The 22,381-nt window shown below is 39.9% G+C and overlaps 1 protein-coding gene across 2 annotated transcripts in view; it reads left to right on the forward strand.

Moving 5' to 3' along the window:
• The window catches only part of SKAP2 (src kinase associated phosphoprotein 2), a 185,000-nt gene extending 163,045 nt beyond the window's left edge, over positions 1–21,955 (forward strand). For both annotated transcript variants that reach the window (XM_029925987.1, XM_029925997.1), the window contains 3 exons: positions 5,795–5,907; positions 19,057–19,158; positions 19,519–21,955. In XM_029925987.1, the coding sequence (XP_029781847.1) occupies positions 5,795–5,907; positions 19,057–19,149 (206 nt within the window). In that variant the 3' untranslated portion in view covers positions 19,150–19,158; positions 19,519–21,955. The remainder of the gene's footprint in view (positions 1–5,794; positions 5,908–19,056; positions 19,159–19,518) is intronic.
• The last annotated feature ends 426 nt before the right edge of the window (positions 21,956–22,381 follow it).

The raw sequence follows: 22,381 nt of genomic DNA on the forward strand, positions 1-22,381 counted from the left end.
CTCTGAAAAGGTCAACTTGACACAGGCTCTGACAATCGACCCGCAGCTCTGTCTTCTTTGATAAAAATCAGATAAACTTAAGACCGCTAATTGATCTGCAGCCTGTTTAAATGTTGGCCATGCATATCTTCATTGCATATGATTAACACGGAAAGCAAATGAATTGGGTAAGAAATGCCAGAGTCCGGTGACAGCAGTTTAAAAATTGGAAAAGGACACTGATGGCCTAGAAGGCGAGGAAGGATATTCCCCTTATCCATTTCCACTTGGCACATGGCCCCAAGTGCTAATTACGACTGAGCCGGGAAAAACAGCCATACATGCTGTGTACAAGATCACATGATACGGGCGACTTTTGTGTGTGTGTGGGGGGGGGGGGTTGTTATTTCCAAATAGCAGGAGATAAACCGTATCTGAAGTGCAAGCATGAGGTCAGCTTTGATAAACCAGCAATTATGGTACACGGAAAGAAGAGAGGGAATGACTTCTTATCAGGACTTTTACACCTCTTGGTAGCCACCGTGTCAGCTGGGGCGAGGTCTGCTATATCATCCTGCGTCCTGCACGGAGCCGGAGTTGAGGGTCACCTTCCCTTCTCTGATACATTCATACATCACTCTTTCCAGCTGTCAGAGGCAGGGTGGACAGGAAGTGTGTGTTCAGGAAGTAGCTTTCCCGAGTCCTTCCTACCGTGACATGCAGAAAGGAAACAGAGGCCTGACTTCCGGACCTGGACAGGAAAGCAGGAGCAGGCTGCTGCAGAAGGTTCTGGTTTGCTTTTTTTTTTTTTTTTTTCCAGAAAGGAAGTGAGGACCAAGTTTTTAGACGTGAGCACTCTGGTCCTATAAGATCCTAAGACTGAGTGAAACCTTGAGGCAGACCCTCAGTGGTCATTTAAGTATATGTGTTTTAGTATGTATCAGAAAGCTTCTGCTAAAGCACGAAGGTTTGGTTTGGTTTGGTTTTTTAAATTTCAGTGCCGATGTAGAAGTAGACACATGTAGGTGTTCCTTTCACAAATAGAAGTATTATGGCCTAAAAGCAGTTGTATTTTTCAAAACCGCTTTTTTAAAAATGTTTATTTATTTTTGAGAGACAGAGAGACAGAGCATGAGCAAGGGAAGGGCAGAGAGAGGAGACACAGAACCCGAAGCAGGATCCAGGCTCTGAGCTATCCTCACAGAGCCCGGCGCGGGGCTCGAACTCAGGAATGGCAAGATCATGACCTGAGCCAAAGGCAGCTGCTTAACTGACTGAGCCACCCAGGGGCCCCTCAAAAATGCTGTTAAAGTAACTATCTCCCAAATGTTTGCCTTTGAGGGAAGGAAGAAAACAGTCAGTTTTTCTTCAAAGGAATGCAATAAGTCGATCTAGCTTTCCATGCAATAGCTGTAAAGCACTAGGCAATAATTCTTATCTTTAGTGACATGAAATTCTTTTCAAGCAACAGTTTTAATGCTTTTGCATAGCAGTGACCTTTGCTCTCTCTAGGCTGTCAAAGATGTAACACTAGAAGTTTGTTTGCTGTGCCGGGCAGTGAGCTGACAAGGGTATTCCTATCTTGCCTAGCATCACATGACGTGAACTTCTAACCTTACTCAAGAATGTTATATATTTTTCACATTGATCGATTTTACTTAAAAAAAAGAGAAACAAAATCAGACGAATGCAAAATACATAAACAAAAACATAATCCCGTATGTCTCGTAAGTTCTTTTATGTTCAAGCTTGCACGTCTTGCATGTTTATTTCACATATATAGACAAAGATTACATTTGACTTTTTTGAAAAACACTTAATGTTTATTCATTTCTGAGAGAGAGAGAGAGAGAGAGAGCGAGCGAGCGTGAGCAGGGGAGGGGCAGAGAGAGAGAGGGAGACACAGAATCCAAAGCAGGCTCCAGGCTCCGAGCTGTTAGCACAGAGCAAGATGCAGGGCTCGAACTCAGGAACTGCGAGATCATGACTCAGCTGAAGTCAGAGGCTTAACCGACAGAGTCACGCAGGTGCCCCTGATATTTTTGAACACTGTAGAATAGGCTTACTTTTCTGAAATAGTTTTTAAACCTGTGAGACTACTCAAGAAGAGAATCTCCATTTTCTTAATTATTGTATGTTTCAGCCATTGTCATCATATTTTTAAAATCTTTTTTGTTTTTGTAAAAGTATCTCCAATGTTTAGCTTATTTTTCCTGACAATTCTGTTATTGCCCAGTGATCTGTTTTTGAGTGTTTGAAAAAGCAGGAACAAGTATATTGTTTAAATCCTCCACAGGATGGCTAATTTAGAATGGTTGTTTTTTCTTTCTTTGCCTTCTTTTTTAACCATTCATGCCTCTCAAGACAAGAAACCTAAGGACGTGAGGTTTTTTGTAATTTTGAAAACATAGATCATGATGTGTGTGGATTAATCCATGCAGTGATAACAACTAAAGAGACTTATTTGTATTCAGAATGTGTGCTTATCTATGGCATTACATTTTTAAAATTAAAAAAAAATTTTGTTTTCTTTTTTAAAATTTTTAACGCTTATTTATCTTTGGGAGACAGACAGAGAAAGAGACAGAGCATGAGCAGGGGAGGTATAGAGAGAGAGGGAGCGAGACACAGAATCCGAAGCAGGCTCCAGGCTCCGAGCTGTTAGCACAGAGCCGGATGCAGTGCTCAAACCCACAAACTGTGAGATCATGACCTGAGCTGAAGTCAGACCCTTCAACTGACTGAGCCACCCAGGTGCCCCACATTTTTGTTTTTTAAAACCATATTTTGCATGGATTATTTTTCAGTCTGTAGGTGAGCAGTGCTAACTTTTGTGAGCTCGCTGTGCTTCCAAGGCTATACCCGTGTGTAACTTTTTGAGGATGGTTAGCCACACTTAAAATTTCAAAACTGAAAACTATGAAAAGTAAATCAGAGAAGCTCGCTACTCTTGAAGGAATAAGGCAGTTACTAATTTTTATATCTAAAATTGTCATACCAGGAATTTTAACATTACTTTCCCGAGGAGACTAAGGCTAATAAATAAATATCGCCAGGTCTCCTCCTTAGCTGAGGTTCATCTGCTTTATACCTCGCATTGCACTCTGAAATAGAATAGTACATTGTATGTGCGTATAGCCATGTGGCATAAACAACTTATTACTCTTTAACAGAGCTCACATATGGGGCACAGAATGAGGTTGGTCTTTGGGTAACATCATCATCAAGATTATCAGAAAGCACAGTAGAAAATGCGTCTTTCCCCCAGTATTGCCAAGTCGCTAGCTCCGTTGCCTCTTTACAGCAGTGAGATTTAATGAAATGCTCATGATGCACATCTAGGGAGAGATGCATCTTGCACATCGTGGGGGTCTCCCTTCCCCTCATGTGCTCCTGTAGCTCCCATTAGTGTTAATGGGAGTTTCACCAAGCGCATCCAGGGGAAGAGAGACCCCAAAGTGGTAAGGATTATGTGTTAGAAATCACCATATACTTTTCTTTTTCCTTCCTGCTTCCCCCCACCTCTTGAAAACCTATTGAACGAAACACCGTCATGAGAGAATCTAAAAGGAGGAGCAGGCAGCAGGCTGGGCAGCTGGGGACGCACTGGGACGCTCTAGCGTGGCCAACACTTCTCTAGTTTTAGCCCAAGTTTTGTTTCTTTAACCTTTTTGGATCAAGCCTCAGGCTGAGCAGCATGGGGAACACACAGGAGCCTCGGCTCCAGGAAACCCACTATTTACATCCTTTTCCCTCCCGGCCAGCGACTGTGGGGGAGGGCCTTGCATGTGAAATGATGTCATCCTCTCTCTGCTCTAATTCCTGGACTTTTCAACTGACACTGACGGACTGCTTGGGGCGCAACATTTGACCCATTTAGCAGTTGATTTAATCGGACTAGAATGTCTCAACTTCTAAATCTCTATTTGTCTAAATAAGTGGTTTTTAAAGGAAATCAGTCACTTTATTATTAAGTAATCCTTTCCCAAAGAAAAAATTGACAATGTTCGAAGTGATCTGTCCGGCCGGAGTGCCCTCTAGTGTCCATTTATGGAATTTACTTAATACATGCTTTGGAGGGGGGACCATGTAAGGAAGGGTGGCCACAAGCATGGTTAGTTCCTGGTTGGGTCCCCAGGCTTGTATACATGCTCGCTGGTATCGGTGAGGAGAGCTCAGGTGTGGAGTGGAGAGGTCAGTGAGGTGCCTGTCTCTCAGTTTCCCTCCCTCCCTCCCTCCTTCCTTTCACGCCCCCTCCCATTTTCTTTCCCTCCCTCCCTCCCCCACCTTGGAATTTTTAGAAAACAGGAGAAAAAAGTGGAATAGGATTTTGCAAGGCTGCGTATTCTAGCCACTGTTTATTTTCTTAAAGCAGAATCAAAAAATATCATCTTTCTAAATCGTCACACTCCACGTTACTCAGATTTTCTTCTTGGCTCTAAAAAATGTTCCGGATATTAGAACTGCAAAGACTTGTAACAAACTTAGCACTTTGTGTAAACCACAACCTCGGCGCTAGGAGCCGAGTACCCAGAAGACGAGCTCACATGAGGAGTCGTGTCGGAATTGCCAAGGAGCCTGCTGTTTGAGAGCCATATAACAAAACCAGGATGACAGCCTGACGCAGCATGCGTCCCACAGTTGTCCCCTCAGAATTCAGAGCTGACATTCCAATGATGGAAGTTGTCAACGCGTATATGTTCTGCCTGGTTAGTGAACACACGGACATCTTATTGATATCACTTGCATTCTTTTTGCGTTAACTCATCAAAACTCAATTATCATGAAATTAAAAACAGGAAACAGTTCTCAGTGCAACAGAAGCATCAGTGTATTTAACTCTGTGCTGTGTTTCAAGAGACCCACATTGTATAAGTGACAAAGCATTTATTACCCAGTTTATTGTGGTATTACAGAGCGGAGAGCGCTAAATAATCAATCAGTTAATGGTCTGTATGGCAGTTTGAGCACATCACATCCATTGTGCTTATGCCGCTAGAAGGATGAGCTGATACCGTCTACGTTGCATGTTTATTCAGAGTGTAATGTCCTAAACGAGGGCTGACAGAAATCTAGAAAAATGCAGCCTCAGCATTGGCAATTTCAAAGTTGCTAAAATATTTTAGCAATAACTTTGAGAGGCTTTCGGTACAAAAGTCCCCAAAGATAAGAGCTGGAATTACCCTCTGTTATTTCCACCCTCTTCCTCTAACCAGCTTTAGGTTTTAGAATTTTTTTTTAAGTATTGTTGCCTAGTTTGGGTAATTTCTGTGCCCTATTGGGTCCTTTATTATTCTTTATGAAGTGTCCCAAATTTTCTCTCCCTCCCTCCATCTCTCTCTCTCTCTCTGTCTCTCTGTCTCTCTGTAATTTTTAGGAATTCTGTAAGGTGGTTATTTCACAGCGTGTTTATCACATGTCATGGATACTTGGTCATCATGTGGCATGGCTGATTCACCTTCAACACAGCATGTTGCAAGTGGGGTTAGGTCCATTATAAAAGATCAGCGGCAAGGAACTTTTAGGTGCTGGTTTGATAAGAACACATTGCAGTTATAGGCTTTGGATAAAACAAGAAACGGAGAAAGAAAAGAGACATTCAAAATGAGACCTTTTGAAAAAAGGTCCTTCATTATATAATTAGAAAAAGTCAGATTTGTGTGTAAAGATAATCAAATGTTCTTTGAATCAGGATGGAATTTTTTTAGATTGTTTTGCTGGTTAGAGGAGTCCCTTTAATTTCTATCGGTTCCTGTTTAAGTAAGGACCCGTTACACGAAAGCTCTAACTCATGTTTTCTCTCTCGTCTTCCTAGGAGATAAAAGCACCGATTATGCTAATTTTTACCAGGGTTTGTGGGACTGCACAGGAGCTCTTTCTGATGAATTGTCATTTAAACGTGGCGATGTGATTTACATTCTTAGCAAGGTAAGGAGACACCCCAGATGACAACCATAAAGCGTGAGTACAAAGCTAGATTCTTCTGCATCTGGGTTTACAACACGGGGGAAAAATGCCAATTGGAATTCCTCTAGGTCCTTGTTAACAATTGGGAGTTCACAATAATTAATTATTTTGTCAAGTGAAATATAATCAAATTTTAAACACAATCAGATAACAGGATCCAACTTAACAGTGTGTTTACCTATCACTTGAGCCTCTGGCTCACATCCACACCCTCTCTTCTCCAGAAACAATATACTTATGTGAAAGTTAACATTGTGAGGTATCGGGTTATTTATTATGTTTTTCTTTCCTCTTCCTTTTTATTCTTCTGTGTGCTTATTCTGATTTTGTCTGCCATTCACTACTGGAAACACTGTTTATAGTAGAAGGTTTTCATCTTTATGTAAATACATTGGTGTTCCGACAATTTAAAAGCAATGTTTTTTCTATTCAGATAGGTTGAGGTAGTTTTTTTACAATTTAACATAGTTGTATTTGTAAACATAATGGCAAAGTCTGTTGCTATGAACTCACCTCTCTCTCTCTTTCTCTCTCACATAAATATATACACACATATATATAAAGTCACCTCTCATATATATATATGTATATATACACATATATTTAATTTATATATATATATATAATGAATGTCTTAAGATACTGAATGATGCAAAATCTTTCTGCCCTTAGATCTAAACGTCATGTTTCTTATTGTGATAACGTGTATGAGCTGCCTTAATTTTCATATTTAGCTCTCCCTACTGTAACAACGGGATTAAAAAAACTCCCTCAGTCTACTTTATGAAGCTATTTTAGAAACAAATGATGTATGAAAACTTGTTAAGTGTAAGTAGGGAGATGTTCTATACATCATAAGTCTAGGAGTTTAATGTAGTTTTTTGATTAGAGAAATATTTTGTACTTTTCAGAAAGATAGTCTGACTTGCTAGATATGGAAGAGAATTTGGAAATAAGGTCGTTTGTTAAATGTAACAAGAGATGGCTGGTAGATAAAATCGTAACCAAGGAAGTTGCAGAACAAATGAATGAGGAATCTCCATGATGTTCAGCCGCCTCTTCTTGGTTTTACAGATAAACTTAGGTCGAGAAAGGGCCAGAACCAATACTTAATCAGACACCTTGACTCCCAGACCAAGGCTGTCCACTTTTGTCTTGTGCTCGTATCTTCCTTCCTTCCTTCTTTCCTCCCTAGTGTGTACTCTGAAACTGTCATAAAGTGTCGACAGTGTGTGAGGGCCTGTGCCAAGCATCAGGAATCCAAAAGGAATGCTATCGAGCACTTATAGATTGTTGGGAGAAAATATTTAACAAGTAAGGAGAGCCAGCCATGGTCATTGCTAGTTGAGGTACCCAAAGCTAAGACTTCTCATTTTTCCTCTGTCCTCTGCTCCTTAGTATGTTTATTTGTTTGTTTGTTTTTTTAAAAAAAAAGACAGGTTTAGTTCTTGGAAGCTATAGAGAACCAACTCTTGGATGAAGCATTATTGGATTATTGAACATTGCATTGTCCTGAATTAAGAGAACACTTTTTCTGAGTTGATTGCTTAATACAGAAACCAAAGTGATTCAGTTCAAGAAAGTCTCTTGGAATTATGCCCCCAGTGTACTTAGCTTGCAGTTTCTTTTGCCAGCTGAGCTGCAATTGTGTATCAGATCAAAGGTTCATTGGCTTCTACTTGGAATTCCAAATTATAGCGATAAGCGACATGTAGTTATATTATTATGGGAAAATGTGAAACTTTTAAAACCCATGTAGGTCTGTTGTTAAAACCTTTATGAGTCATGCTGTCTTTGTTGCTGGAATCCTCAGAGTACTGACCTCCAGGGCAGGCTGTGGCCATCGCCTCGGAACTTTATCGTCTGTTACTATGAAAGTAGAGGTACCATCATGGGTGTATGTCAATACCTCTGGGATCCCAGGGAAGGTGTTTCTCTTCTCCCGGACCTGTTTCACGGAGACTGTTGTTTTATCTGTGAAGCCTGGTCACAGAGCTAAGGTTAGTGGTGGTCCGGCTCAAAGGAAGAGTACACTGCCATCTAAAATTTCTAAATGCTGTTATTTGGGCATGTGCTTACCAAAAATAATTCCTCTATCACCCCTTCACAAGGTGTGAAGTTCCATGGTCAGCATGATTTCCTGAGGGGCCTCCCGGAGCTCATTTTGGTTTTGGAAAGAAGAGGGTAGGCATTGTTAGCCCGCACATGGTCACTATTGGCCAAATGATTTAATACCCCTATGTATCCTATTGCGGAGCTGGTAGAATCAACCAGGTAAATCTTGGTGAGGGTGGAAAGAAAGGACACTGAGCTCTCCTTTAATGAAATTTGGACAGATTTAGAGCCATGAGTAGACACCTTGGCTATTGTTTTTCAAATTGCTTTGGGAGTCGGTAAACGTTTGTAAAAACTCTGACTTCCCAATTTGGGGGGGAACACTTTCAGAGAGGAATCTTTGAAGACTCAAATAATGTTTTATTGGTTTGGTCTTCCAGTTTTTATCAAAACTTTGGCCAAAATAGACCATAGAGTAATATCATAAATTCATTTTAATGTGAATGACAGCATTCGAATATTTAAGACTGCTGTCAATTCAGAACTCAAGCCCCTTAGAAGACAGTGAAAAATTGCTCAAAAGGACTTGTTTCTAGATTAAGGTCGAATGATAGATCTATATATTGTTATATAGTATATATCATATATATATACACACATATATATGATGAAGGATTCCTCAGAAGGACTTGTTTCTAGATCAAGGTGGAGAGATAGATTGTTTTAAAAGTACAGTTAGTTTAGAAATCACCAGCATTGTTGTATGTCTAGAAATGTGTTTCTTGTTTCTCAGAGATATAGTAGGTTTTGTGGCGATAGAATGAAATTGTACCATTTTATTTTTTACACCATCTAGTGGCTCAGAATGAGCGGTGCAGGTTATTGCCGCTCATGTCCAAAGTCAAAATCATGTCATAAATTCAGCTTGAAATCTAGCTATGGATTATTACTTTCCTATGTCATGTCACTAAAGTATTAGCATTAATCATATTTTTTCATCGTTCTGAATTAAATGTAAGCATTGTATTCGTAAGGAAGAATACATTTTTTAAGAGTCTTAATGCAACATTTGTAGAAGCATAAACAGATGTGTGCTTCATGAAACTAATGCCACAACTTTTTACTAAATAATGTCAATTCACAGATTTTAAAGAAATACACCTTGTTTTCAAAATTTCCTTGATCTATACTTTGCAATATTTAAATTATCACTGATCTGACTTACCTTTCAGAAGGTTGTCAGTTCTGAAAGTACTTAAAAAAAAAAAGGCAACTCAAGACAGTTTAAGAAAAGATGCATTCTTTAAATATAAACACAGTTTGGATAAATCAGGGACTGAAAATGGTGTGCATTATAATGGAGAGCGTTTCAGTTTTGTAAATGTAACGACAGAAAAAGACTGAATTCCTTTGGATTGATGATTGAGCTCCTCATTAAAATCCACTATAGGAATATTTTGGTTTTAAAATTTAGCCTTCTTTCTCTGTTTTCACAAGGAAGCTGTGGTCGGGTGTCAGCTGTGCTCGTCAGCCTGAGGGTGATTTATTTATTTCGGGCCTCTCTTTTGAGAGTTATACGAATCTGAAATCTTAAAAAAAATTTTCTTTTTCTTTAGTGAAAATCAAGTGTTGCAATAAAGAAGGGTAGGGCGCTCACCTGCCCTGCCCCCCTTCCCTGCTGAACATTTTTCAATTAGCAGCTGTCATGTGACCCCGGCTGAGTTAGCCTCTCTTTCAAAGTATCTGGCATTTTCTAAGTTTAAACCTTTGAAGCTCACTAATACTAAATTTAAGTCCGCTTACCTAAAAAGTCGCGCCAGTGACTTTTTGCTTACAGTCTTCTCACAGAGGGTCACTGCTGTGGTTTTTATGTATGAGAAGAAAACACTGTTATGTACTTCCATAGTTCGGCAGATATTTAGAAATTTTTTCATTCTCCCCTAAAAACAATGGGGCACATGTACAGGGAAGGACACATGAAAACGGGATTTATAACTTTAATGAGAGCTACGTTGCTGATGAATTAATTCCAAAACACACTGCCCAGTTTCTGATTCATCTTATGGGGGGAAAATCATATTTGAAGTTTAAAAAAAAAGTTTTTACTTTTTAAAAAAGGAATCAGGGTGTTTCAAATCGTGCCAAATTCCATTACTAGACTGCATTTCATGTTTATTACCACCTTAAACAAGGACATAATATCCTAGGTCATCGTATTTTCCTGGAACTATGTTTGTGAGATTTTAGGATTTTAATAGCAGGATCCAGGTTCTATGGCTGAAGGCATCTCCCCTTGGCCTGCATCCCTCTTTGGTTATGTGATTCTACTTGCTGCTACTGGATTTACATCCTCTATTAGTTTATCTTTCAATCTGTGCTCATCCGTAAATTGCTAATCGCATTCCTATTCTTACTTTTAAAGCAATAAATTATTTTTAGAGACTTAACAACGGGTAGCTACATTCCGGCCGGAAAGAAGCACACTACCTTGCCTGGTATTCACAGAAAAACAAGGGGGCTAAGAGTCCTGGGATATTTTATCTAGTCTAGGACACACGTGACTTGAGCATTGCAGCGTTTTCAGACACTTTTTATTGAGTCAAAAACAGGAAATGTTGGTTGACAGTGTTCACTAATGCACAGTAAAGGGATGTGTGTGTGTGTGTGTGTGTGTGTGTGTGTGTGTGTGTTTGTGTGTGTATTGGTCGGAGGTTCAAGCATTGCCTCCCTTTATATCTGTTTTGAATTTTTTTTTCAGGGATTGGTGAATTGTGACTGTCACTGACCACTTGCTTCTCATTGTGAACATGTAAAGATTCCATGACTAGGCTTTCAAACCTACCTGAAAAAGGAAATAAAATGAAAGTCCTACCGAGCTCTGCTGGCAGAGCTACTTCTCAGGTGTCTTCGTTTTCCCTTTGTGACCATCTGCCCCCGCGTGCCACAAATAGCATAACCAACTGCTGAAGCCTAACTAGGACATGGCAATGTAGGACATAGGCTGTTGACGCTCAGCTAGCTCCCGCAGTGCGGTTAGGCCTGACAGCCTTTGGGGAAGGAGGAAAAGTATCCGTATTGTGACTCTATCTGTTTGGGTCTGGTGACATTTAGTTTCCGTGCTGTCCATTCGGGAGTGCTGTGGGCTCGCAGTGAGGCCGGGCAGACCTACTCGGCGCAGTACCCACCTGTCTCTCGGGAGATAGTCCGGTTCTACTCATGGGACTCCTCTCGTTACCTAGGTGGGCACAACATGTGTGAGGCCTTCCCAGTGTTCTCTTACATCAAATGGAAGGAGCATTTCAGGCAAATGTTGGCAGATGAAAGCGGGGAGGCGATTCCGGGAGGTAGGCTGGGAGGCTCAGGATAAGCCCGAGGGGTCAAGGATGAGCCAGAGAGGCAGCGTGGGCGGCAGCCGCTGGGGCTGTGAGGCCCCTGGGCTTTAATCCTGCTGGGAACACGCCAGGATTTGTCCAAAGCAAAACAAAACAACTTGGTAGACAGCACCTCGTTGATAATTTTTCTTAAATCCTAAATTGAAAAGTCCATGATCTCTGAGGCGCTTCGTCCCCCCCCCCCCAACACTCAGGAACCCCCTTTGCGTGTATGCAGCAGCATTCACTCCTTTGAGACCTCTCCCTGCTCCTCCCCTTACAGGCCAGATTCCGTTTGGGAGAGCAGGGTGGAGAACTGCTCACGACCATCCGATCGCCTTGGAGTGCACTCCAACATACTCTTCTCCTTGCTCTGGTATTTTGCCACACCCATTAGGGGGACAACAAAAAGGACTTGTTGCGAACCCGCAGGGACCCGTTCTAGGCACTCCGTATGCTTTCGCTCATCTGATCATAAGAGAATCCTATGGTGTTCCGGTGTGATCATTTTCCAGAGCCGGGACCTGGTGCTCAGCAAGGTTATTATGTGACCCACCCAGGGATACCAACTAGGAAGTACCTTCTCCTGTAATCAGTGCAGATCTGACCCTAGAGTTTTCGCTCCTTTTACTTGGCTACATATAAGTGGGGACTAGGAGTTTCCATTTCTCTCCCTCTCAACCCTGAACTCTTTGAGGTAGACTCTGTGTCTTCAGTATTTTTATATCTTCAATACCCAGTAGTATGGCAGATATTGGTTTATTTGTGTTTGTGAAAATACAGGTAAAAATAGGAAATAATTCTGACCCTCTTAAAATAATTTAGAATGATAGAACCCTAGAGTTAAGGGAACCTTATGCTAGTCCTTTGCTTTATAGATGAGGAAATCTTAAGGCTCAGTGTAATTGGAGAAAATAAATAAAGTACCGGAGGAAGAAAAGACTACCCCTGTGGAGACCTTCAAAATCTGGAGTTTAGACACTTGAATTTACAGCTTAACCCGAAGTTTTGCACAGCTAGACTGCAAAAGGGAGAAACAAATAGCTAATAACCCCTTTTAATAAAAAAGGTAGGATCTTGGCTTTTCCCCAATATGGCTACTTTAAAAAAAATCTCCACTAGAATTTCTAGAATTGTCACTGATTATCTGACCTTAACAACTTTATATAACAAGTACAACAGTGACAGATAATACCCTCAACAAAAAATTTTATAGTAAGTAGAACAACATATGTCATAAAGGTAATTCTGTGAGTCCAAATGTGTCATAATTAGACTTGTTGATTTATGTTAACTATGTAGCTGGATTATTGTGGAGTCTCAAAGAGTGCTATAAATATAAGCCCAAAAAACCATCCCTAAAAAACTTTGGAATTGTCCAGGGTTGCAGAACTAGTATGTAAAAAAGCTAGGATGAGACTCTGGGAATTCTGGGGAAATTGTCACAAGAACAGTAAGGAACTAAAACCCAGTAGAGTTTCCTTTACACCTATCACACTGTTTCTGCCTTTACAGGGTCTGTCTTAAACTCTTCCCTACATTCAATTCCTTTCTTCAAAGAACTGGAATTATCTGGTCCCAGTTCTGCAGGGGCCAGACCTCTTTCTTCCTGCAGGTGGAATCTAAACTCTTTAGATAAGGTATCCTGTTCAGCGCCTTGGAAAACATGGCGGGCAACAGCCAGCCACGGGGAAGAACAATATACTTCAGACTGAGAAGCTAAATGCAGTGCAGATCAAAAGTTTGTCTAGTCATTACGAAAATTCTTCAGGTATGTCTAATTTAGACAAAGGAAGAGATAGACCTGCTGGAAATGACACTTCTTAGGAAGATGTTTAGGATTGTCAACTGGTGCACCAACCAAAATGAAGACAGTATATTGCACATCTAGTCCGTATTTATTGAAGATCTTTTACACATCTGCTGGGTGGGGCAGACAGATGAAGTAAGATATTGCCGTGATCTCAGTGAGTTTGTGCTTTATTTTAGTTGAAGGAACAGAACTAAAGTACATAAAATGAGGAATAAATGCTCAGCTTGGAATGAGAGATGTAAGCGTGGATTAAATAATTTGGAGAGAAGTGACGACAGCTAGGTAACTCAAGTCGGGTCTTAGTTGCTGGTTAGGATTTGGGTGAGGGAGGGGAGATGTTCCCTGGGGAGGAGAGCACTGGCAGTGGTGGGAATGGGTGGAAGGTTGGACTGTGCGGTGAGAGAAGGAATGTTGTCTGCAGAGCAGGAGGGAGCCGAGCCGAGCTGAGGAGTTTGCAGTTACGGCGCTGGGGAGCTGGTGTGAGTTCCTGCGCCGTTCTGGAAACTGACAAAGGCAGTTTCCAGGAAGAACAGAGAGGCAGAGTCGATGCAGTAACCTAGGGGGAGGCGATGAAGGGCTGAACCAGAGTGGCGATGTTGGAATAGAGACCGGTGGGTAAGCCAGAGAAAAGTTAACAGAGTTGTGTACAGGTCAGTGAAATACACCAGGTACCAAGGCCACTTTCTACTAAATACGATTTGATCTTTTCTTTGCCTACCAGTATCTTTGAATCATCAGTCTGAATAGCCGTTTTTACTCTGCGGTATTGTAAATGTGGACTGTGTAGAAACTTGAATTAAATGAGTGTTGACTCTGGAATATAAACTAAAATCTGTTGTAAGAATTGAATTCCTACTATCAGCTCCTTTTGCTTGTCCTTTGTCTCTCCTGCTTTAAAAAATGGAGTGCACAGTGCACAGAGGAAAAAAAAATAGTACTTCTTCAAATTAGCGTAATTCAAAGTCACACCTGCATAGTGAATTATAAAGTAATGAGGTTGCTTTCCATAAGCCACCAGGAGACTCAGTGTCTTAAAGCAGGTTCATGGAGGGTGGTGTTCAGACATCACGGAGGACCTTAGAGAGTGTGAGTGTCAGCTTCCTCGTTTATCAGCTTAGGAGATGAAGATTCAAGGAGCTCACGGGTAGACAATAGTAGTAAAACACTGGATTGTCAGGTTCCTGTTGTGCACTTTAAGGGATGAAATGATGGGTGTAGGAGAGAGGAATGAAGGGATTCTTACAAAGTTTCTAACTGGAGTTAGTAAAAAGGGAAAGATTAAAGAGATACCCTTGAAGAAAGTAATCTTGTATTTTACATAGGTCTCCGGTTTTCACACTACTACAATGTTTATGGAAAATTGAAACTGTCACAGTGAATAGTTGGAAAACCGTGGCAACGTCCACTGGTTCTGAAACTCAGCTCATTTTACATGTTGTGAATCAAATTAACTTCATTTCTGCAAAAGAGTAGTAGGTTCTAAAGCTCAGATGTATGTTTAGAGACAGGACACACAGAATCTTTCACACATTCAACACCTGTTGCATTCAAACAGGTTGGTAACTAGTTTCTGGAAGGCGGAGTACATCACGGAATCTTTTTAGTGCCTCAGAGTTTCTGTTAAGATGACCTTCTTTCACCTCGCGGTTTGCAGAAAGTGGATTAGCATGCTTGAGAAGTGAGAATCATGGTGCTGAGCAGGATTTAGGTGACTGCTGGGGCTTTATTTAAGTGGTTAAGTGTGAGATAATCCGCCGGCAGAGAGAGAAGAGTCAGTGAACGAGGAAACGGGCATATGCCGGCTGTCATGTCAGGTACCGTCAGTTTCACATGATCGAAACCAGCCCTCTCCCCTGCTCCTTCCATAATCGCTTTCATTTGTTGCTTAATAACTATTAGTGGAGGCCTCACATTTTACTGCAAAATAAAACAAATGAAAAACTATTTCAACGGCATGAAAATTGAAAACGGTGGGGTGAGAGCCCAACTGCGCAGGGCCGCTTTCCGATGATTTTCCTGGATTGTTGGGGCAAGTTTGGCTCTTTTTACTTGCTTGCCTGGCACATTGCGTTTTGCCTGGAAGCCATCTATTTTGCAGGTGCTGAATTTCCTCTGAGTACTATTTTTATACAGTAAGCATCACTACACCTCTGGATCTTGATAGCATTACTACGGGCAGAGAAAGAAGCTTTGTGTCAGTAATTACCTAACATTGTCAGAAGCTGACTGCAGGCCTCTTTCTAGTGATAACAGAATAACCGCATAATGTAGCTTTATAGCACATGATTAATAGAAAATAATTACACGTCCTACAAAGGGATGCAATATTTCTTATAAATTGACTGGAATGGTTTCCTGTAGATTAAAGGACTCTTCATTATTTTATCAGTCCTCCTGGAGCACCGCCACTTGCCTATGTTAGCATTTCAGTTGATGTTAAGAGCCCAGTAGGGTGAGGGATACCAGATGGCAGACCTTGTACCTGAGACCTCGAATGCCATAAAGATGACATGATGCTTCCTAACCTTTCAGAGATTTACATGGCAGCCCGGTATGGTTTTGTCTTTTTCTTTTTTCATTTCTTCTCTCTCTCTCTCTCTCTCTTTTTTCTTTTTTGTTTAAGAACAAGATAAGATTTGAATGTTATCTTTTTTTTTTAATGACCCACCTCTGACTGTTAGAACACTCCCCTGGTTAGTATGCGGACGGTGAGACATTGTATAGGTTGCCTTCTTTCCACTGTAAGTAGTACGTCATGTGGAGTCACATTTCTTTGGGAGCGGCAAACAGGAGACAGACAAGCACATCTGCTTCTTCCCAAGGAAAGCTGGTGCGATACTGAGTCTTGAGGCTCAAGTTTAGGAACACCGTACTCCGAGAAGCATCCTCTTTCCAATTTATAGGCTGCAAATGGTTTAATTGGGATTCATGTTGCTCACGAGGCTCATACGGAGGGCGGTAATGATAAAAGTAAAAGCTTCTGTGTTTGCAATCTTGTCGACATACTCTAATGGCCACAGTGTAAATCCATAAATTTGCCTACTAGATTTTTACCACACCATATTTTATCTTGCCTCTTAATTCCACACAGGAGTATTCTACGGAATCCTTTACAAATGTGAAGTCCTGAACATTCTGGTTTTTATTTTTACCCTTTTCTGATGTAAACCCGTGATATTTTCGAATACTTGTATGAGCAAATTTCATATGCTTTTGAACTATTTTAAATGATGTGAAGCATTTAAGAGAATTTGAGTCTGAAACTTTATTTTTTCCTAGAATGTGACTTTTAAGGGATTTGTTTGTTGCTGAGGAAGTCCCCCCGCCCTCCAGTTTCCCACCGTACTTTCTACTTACTGAATCTTACCAGCGACCATCAGGCAGCACTCTCTCAAGTGTGAAGTGTGTCATTGGTCCTTTGGTGAAATGATCTGTTGAAAATCAATTTTTTTTTAATTTTTTAAATTTATTTTTGAGAGACAGAGAGAGAGAGAGAGAGCACGGCACGATCAGGGGAGGGTCAGAGAGAGAGAGAGAGACACAGAACCCAAAGCAGGCTCCAGGCTCTAAGCTAGCTGTCAGCACAGAGCCCGATGCGGGGCTCGAACCCACGAACTATGAGATCATGACCTGAGCTAAAGCTGGACGCTTAACTGACTGAGCCACCCAGGTGCCCCGAAAATCAATTTTCTTAACTTTGGATTGTGTGATCTTTTTGGGAATGATAATATACCCTCAGTTGAGAGTATAGATTATAACCAAAGTGGAATATTATAAAATGATACGAGTATTCTTGTTTATATTTGAATTTAAACCTGGAAGATTTGAGATTTGGGTCTTAATATGCCCTCTCATTGAGTGTGTTCTGTGTCTGCCTTTTGGGGGCGCTAGTTCCCTTACTCTTTACAAATAATCAATTTTTAAAAAATCTTACATTGACATTGGGTAGAACTTTTATACTCAGACAGCGCCTGTTCACCATCTGCTCTGGAATCTTACAACGTAGGCCTTTTGCCTCTGGAAGGTTAAATACATTTGTTTTGTTAAGCATTAGGCTCTAATTGTATTCATTGCCTTAAAAATTGAAAAGGGCAGTTTTATTAGGTACCTATTAAGATATAATGGTTGCTAATCATAGCTTTCAGTAAGTTGGTGTTTTCTTCTGATAAATATATCCTACACAGGTTATAGTCATTATCACTAAGTTCGGGTATCAGACTACTTTCATTGCTTTTAGACAGTTTTATCCACTAAATTCACACTATCTTTGAACTTTTAAACTTAAAACCTTGAGTCTGCTGTCTTAATAAGCCAGAGCTGAGTCCTCATAATAAGTACAGGGTTAACCTTACCCGCCCTCACCTTTTCCTTCCACCTTTTTCTTCCAATAAACATAATTCTGGTACAGCCCACTGTTTAAAAAGCACGTATAGATTCTCTCTATTGATCGACTACATTATCAATACACACGTGCTAATGTTGCTACGTTTGTATTGAAGAATTGTATGATTTTCCTTTTGATGGTCAATAGCATACTAATCAATACAAATGTTACTAAGTCTGTGCCGGTCTGAATATTCCCTCCCCACCTGTAACTCAGTATGCATATGCACATTCATCTAGGGCTCCGATGTTGGAAAATCATAGCCTATTGAATTACTTTTGGGATTGATTTTAAAAATTTATCTTCTATGAAAAATTAAATTTGGGTCCTACAGTGCTTTTGCCGAGTATTGCTTTTGGAAGATATTATTCTTGAAACTTGTAATTCATTTTACTTTGTTTGTATCTCACTAAACATAAATAAATTTGAGATAAAAATGCATCCGTCAATCTGGCAGACATATGAGGCCGGTTACCGAGCACTTGTGATGCCTAAAGCGGTCTTGTATCTGCCGGTGGAGGCAAAGGGGGAAATGCAGGTATAGGTTTATCTCCCGTTGCCAAGTAAACGCAAAAGCAACGCATCAATCACTCTTTTTTACAGCCAGATTAATATTTTGCCATTATAACTTGAGATCCTTTATTTCTTATTGATCTTCTACTGTAAGGGTGAATCTAACACCACCTTTAAATTCCTACCACCCATCCTTTATCTAATGTGGCTTATGATTAGTTGAAAGCAACAATAAATGCCACAGGGAAGCTTTTTTAAAAGGAGCCTTTAAAAATTATTTTATAAAGCAAATATGTGTGAATATTATTAGTGTTTTCTTATTCTTTCATTTGTTTAAAATGTCTGTACTCACATACTAGATTTTTTCTTAAGAAGGGCACAGCTCTACAACCTAAATAATTTTCAGTCATATGAGTTCAGCTAGGAATTCATTTATTGTGAAAAAGTACTTCCTTCCTTGCTCGAGGATAAGCTTCTTAAAGGCATAGATAGTATCCTATCCAAGGGTCTTGTGTCCAAGGGTCTTGGCTGTAACCCGAACATCTAGCACTGATGTTTGCATAGAAGAGGTGTCTCCCAGGCCAAGCGTGTGCTTGCTCGTGTGTGTGTGTGTGTGTGTGTGTGTGTGTGTGTGTGTGGTGGTGGGGAGAGAGAGGGGGGGTGGGAGAAGGAAAATGGGCCCAGGGAGCTGACTTCTTCATGTCATTTCATTTGCTAAGTTCTCATCCCAAGTGACTGTTTCTGTGGTCTTTACAGAGTAATGAACAGGCTTTGTCTTATATGTTAATTTAAATCTTTGCCTAACAACACTTTTAAGTGTCCAGAAGCAAACAAAAAAAGATTAAAATGTTTCAGTTTGCGGCTCAAGCTCTTGTAACTTTATAAAAAGAAATCACGTTTCTAAGAAGTTGCATATAAACGACATTGTACTTATCCCGGTCTAAAGGTTAAAATTGCATATTGTTTTCAATTAGGAATACAATAGATACGGCTGGTGGGTAGGAGAAATGAAAGGAGCCATTGGCTTGGTGCCGAAAGCCTACATAATGGAGATGTATGATATTTGAGAGTCCTGGGTAAGTACATTTTAATCCAATATTCTGTAATCGCTCATATGTTCTCTTGGTCTCTGCATTATAAGTCCTTTGCCTTTTAAAAAGTCTTTGTAGTGTTCTGATAACACAAAGACCATGCTTTCCCATCATCTTCTCCTTTAAAAAAAAAACCTGGTTTAATTTTTAAAGAATCTCATAGGATTTACTTTGGAAATAGATTTATGTAGAGAAAGTCCCTTTGCTAGTCACTGGATGTTTTCCCACACCTTCTTCTCTTTAGTAAAACATCACTTTTTATGGCCTTTCCGAGGAGGTGAATTGACAAACTGTGGAGTAAATATTCATTTTTCCTGGGCTAAAAATGTAATTTTTGTTTTGAAGCAGGAAAAGTCAACATTTCAGCTGAAGACAAAACTTAAGATGCAACTTTCCTTTCCTACCTGCAGAAAAGGAAGATTCTTCTGCTAGTCAGTAAATGCTTCAGATTTAGGATCACCTCGAAAGCCTGCGTGGCAGCTCATAACCTTTTTGTGTTTTATTGAACGTGTGTCTTGAACTGTTATTTTATGCATTCATTATAATATTCCTCTGGTGTGAAACTAAATAAATAATATTAATGTAAATTGGATGTAGGCAGGAAACTTGTACCTGTTGCTACTTTGCTAAGAAATAAATGTAGTTTTTATTTACTCATTTGATTTGTGTGAAGAATTCAGCACAATTTTATATGAACCACAGTCATGGTTCCTTGCATTATGACTTGTAATTTCCTCTTCATGTTGGATGTCAATTGTATTTTAGAATGTAACATGCAATTTCATAGAAATTTTAATTGAACATATCATGCGAACTTTGGGTAGAGGCTGTCTCAAGAACGTGGCTTTGTTAACACTTTGGAGATGCTCTGTCTTAGTGCTTATCTTTCACACAGAAGTAACATATTTTCATGAGAGAATTTTACCAATTGGCAAGTTTCCTTCATGTAAATATAGCCACAGGAAAGAAAAAATGATAGAATTGCCGGTGGTCGTGTGTGGACACCCGCGACACTTGTGCAGCCCAGAACTGTGGTCCGTGCAAAGCTCTTTATCAATAGCAAACCTCCTGATTAGATGATGGACTTGCCAAGGTTTTCCACCATGGTTCTATTTAAATGTAATAAAATTTAAAAAAATTCATAAGAAACCCCATTCTGCATAATATAATGGCATAAAGAGTCTCCATGTATTTCGAAGTAAGAAGACCTAGCGGAGCACTGCGTTGCCCTGCCCGATCAGTGCTGTGCTGTTAGCGTCCCCGCACAGAACAGGGGAACCCCAGCTCCGAGTCGCCTCTACACTTCGCAGAGGAGTGAGAAGAAAAGGAAGAGCTCAGAGAGGAGAGCGTGGCAACCATAGTGGGAACATGTGCCAACAGGTGAATGGAAAGGTAGTGTTAGCTGACGCCAGAGATAGATGTCGTGCTGCCGGAGCAAGATTTGTGGAATGATTACATTACCTTCCATGTATATTTGAAATCCAGGGTATTTTAAATGCCAACAAGTCAGCAGTGTGGCCTTGATATGTATCAAAATGTTACTGCTGATTGGATAATTATTTGATATAAATAGACTCATTTAATTTTGAATCATTAATTAGGAGGTACTACCCTTGTGCAACTTTTCAGACGTTTGTTATATAAGGATTCTAACCTTGAATGAACTGGTAATATGTAACCTTCCTTTATTTATAGAAAACTATTTATAAACATTTCAAATCTTAAATTTAACGCTATCTTCTCAATACTGTGATCATCAGATTTCAAGATGAAATATACATTTGAGTTTTAGGGATTGTGAGTCAACTTTAGCTTACATAAATTAGACGTTGTCAAGTTAAAGCTTTCAGAAATGAATATGTGCACTCATTGAACTACTCTTAATAGATACACGTCGGAGCAGGTTGAAATCATCGCGGCAAAAATGAGACAACTGGAGACAAATTTAGCGGTCTGTTTTTCAGAGCCTGAGAGATTGGAAAGCAAAAGCAGTTGTGGGTTTCCCCTGAAAATGCAATCTTGGTTATGGATACAGGTTTCATGCTTCTGGGCGAAGGGAAGATTTTCGTGCTCGGCCAGTAGGTGGCAGCAGCTTTTCATCGCATTCCAAAGCACTGGGAAGCCCCTCCCCCACTCAGGCACAAACTGGAGCTGAATGAAAAGCGTGTAAAAGAGTTTTGCCTCCTTTACAGTTAATCCAGGAGAGGGAGTCCTTTGCCAACTGATGGCCGACAGTTCCAAGCCAGATAGTCTCTGTGAATGGTGACCATATAGAAATAAAGTGTTACTTCTGTCCAGAGCTCCTGTGGCCTTTGTTCTTGTTTAACTTGAATATAGGAGATAACAGAAGGAAACCAAAGATTTAAAATTAGAGTGACAAGAAAAATAATCATTACTTTCAGTGCATGACTCCTTTATATTCATTTGACAAAACCATTTGTGTACTACCAGGGAGAAAGTTTTCTTTACACCCTTGACAATATATCACACTCTCTTCAAGATCATAATAATATCATTAATGTGAATTTAAACAACATGGCTTGTTAGAAAATATGCTAATTGCTATGTTCTCATTATGTTTGCTTAGCTTTTATTTGTTTTTCTATGAACAGTTAGAGAGCTAATTTTTTTCAAAGGTGATTGTAAGTCATATTTTATATAGCATTTTGCTTGATTATTTGCTCTGTACTGAATTTGTACTCTATTGCCATTAGATCTTACAATAATGTTCCACTCTGCAAATTTTTAAGGTTCAAATAAAGTTTAATTGTTTGCAAACTGTTATGATGCTAATAATTCAACAGCCTGCTGTGTTACTAATGAAATTACTTTGTTATGATTAATTTGGAAAATAGTGTGTTGATTGTAGTAATTAAGCACAACAAGGTGAAGTAAATGATTCTAATGCCATCTGGCCTCCAAACTGAATGAAGAAATGAAATAGAGCTGTCATCTGAATTTATTCAAAGAAGTAAGGATAATACAAATGACTTTCATTGCTATAGGATTTACACTTAACCACAGCTCACTCCATTCTGTAGCTGCCACTTTGTTGCATGTGACAACTTCCCGGATGAAAAACAACGTTGCTTAGCCTTGTAATTGTTCTGAATACTTTATATTATTTTCAGTTGACTATTTTTACCTTGTGTTAATTTAATTACAGATAATTACATAAAGTATCATAGGGTCATAGAAAATGACTTTT

This window comes from Suricata suricatta, chromosome 2 (assembly GCF_006229205.1).
Source record: "Suricata suricatta isolate VVHF042 chromosome 2, meerkat_22Aug2017_6uvM2_HiC, whole genome shotgun sequence".
Lineage (NCBI taxonomy): Eukaryota > Metazoa > Chordata > Mammalia > Carnivora > Herpestidae > Suricata > Suricata suricatta.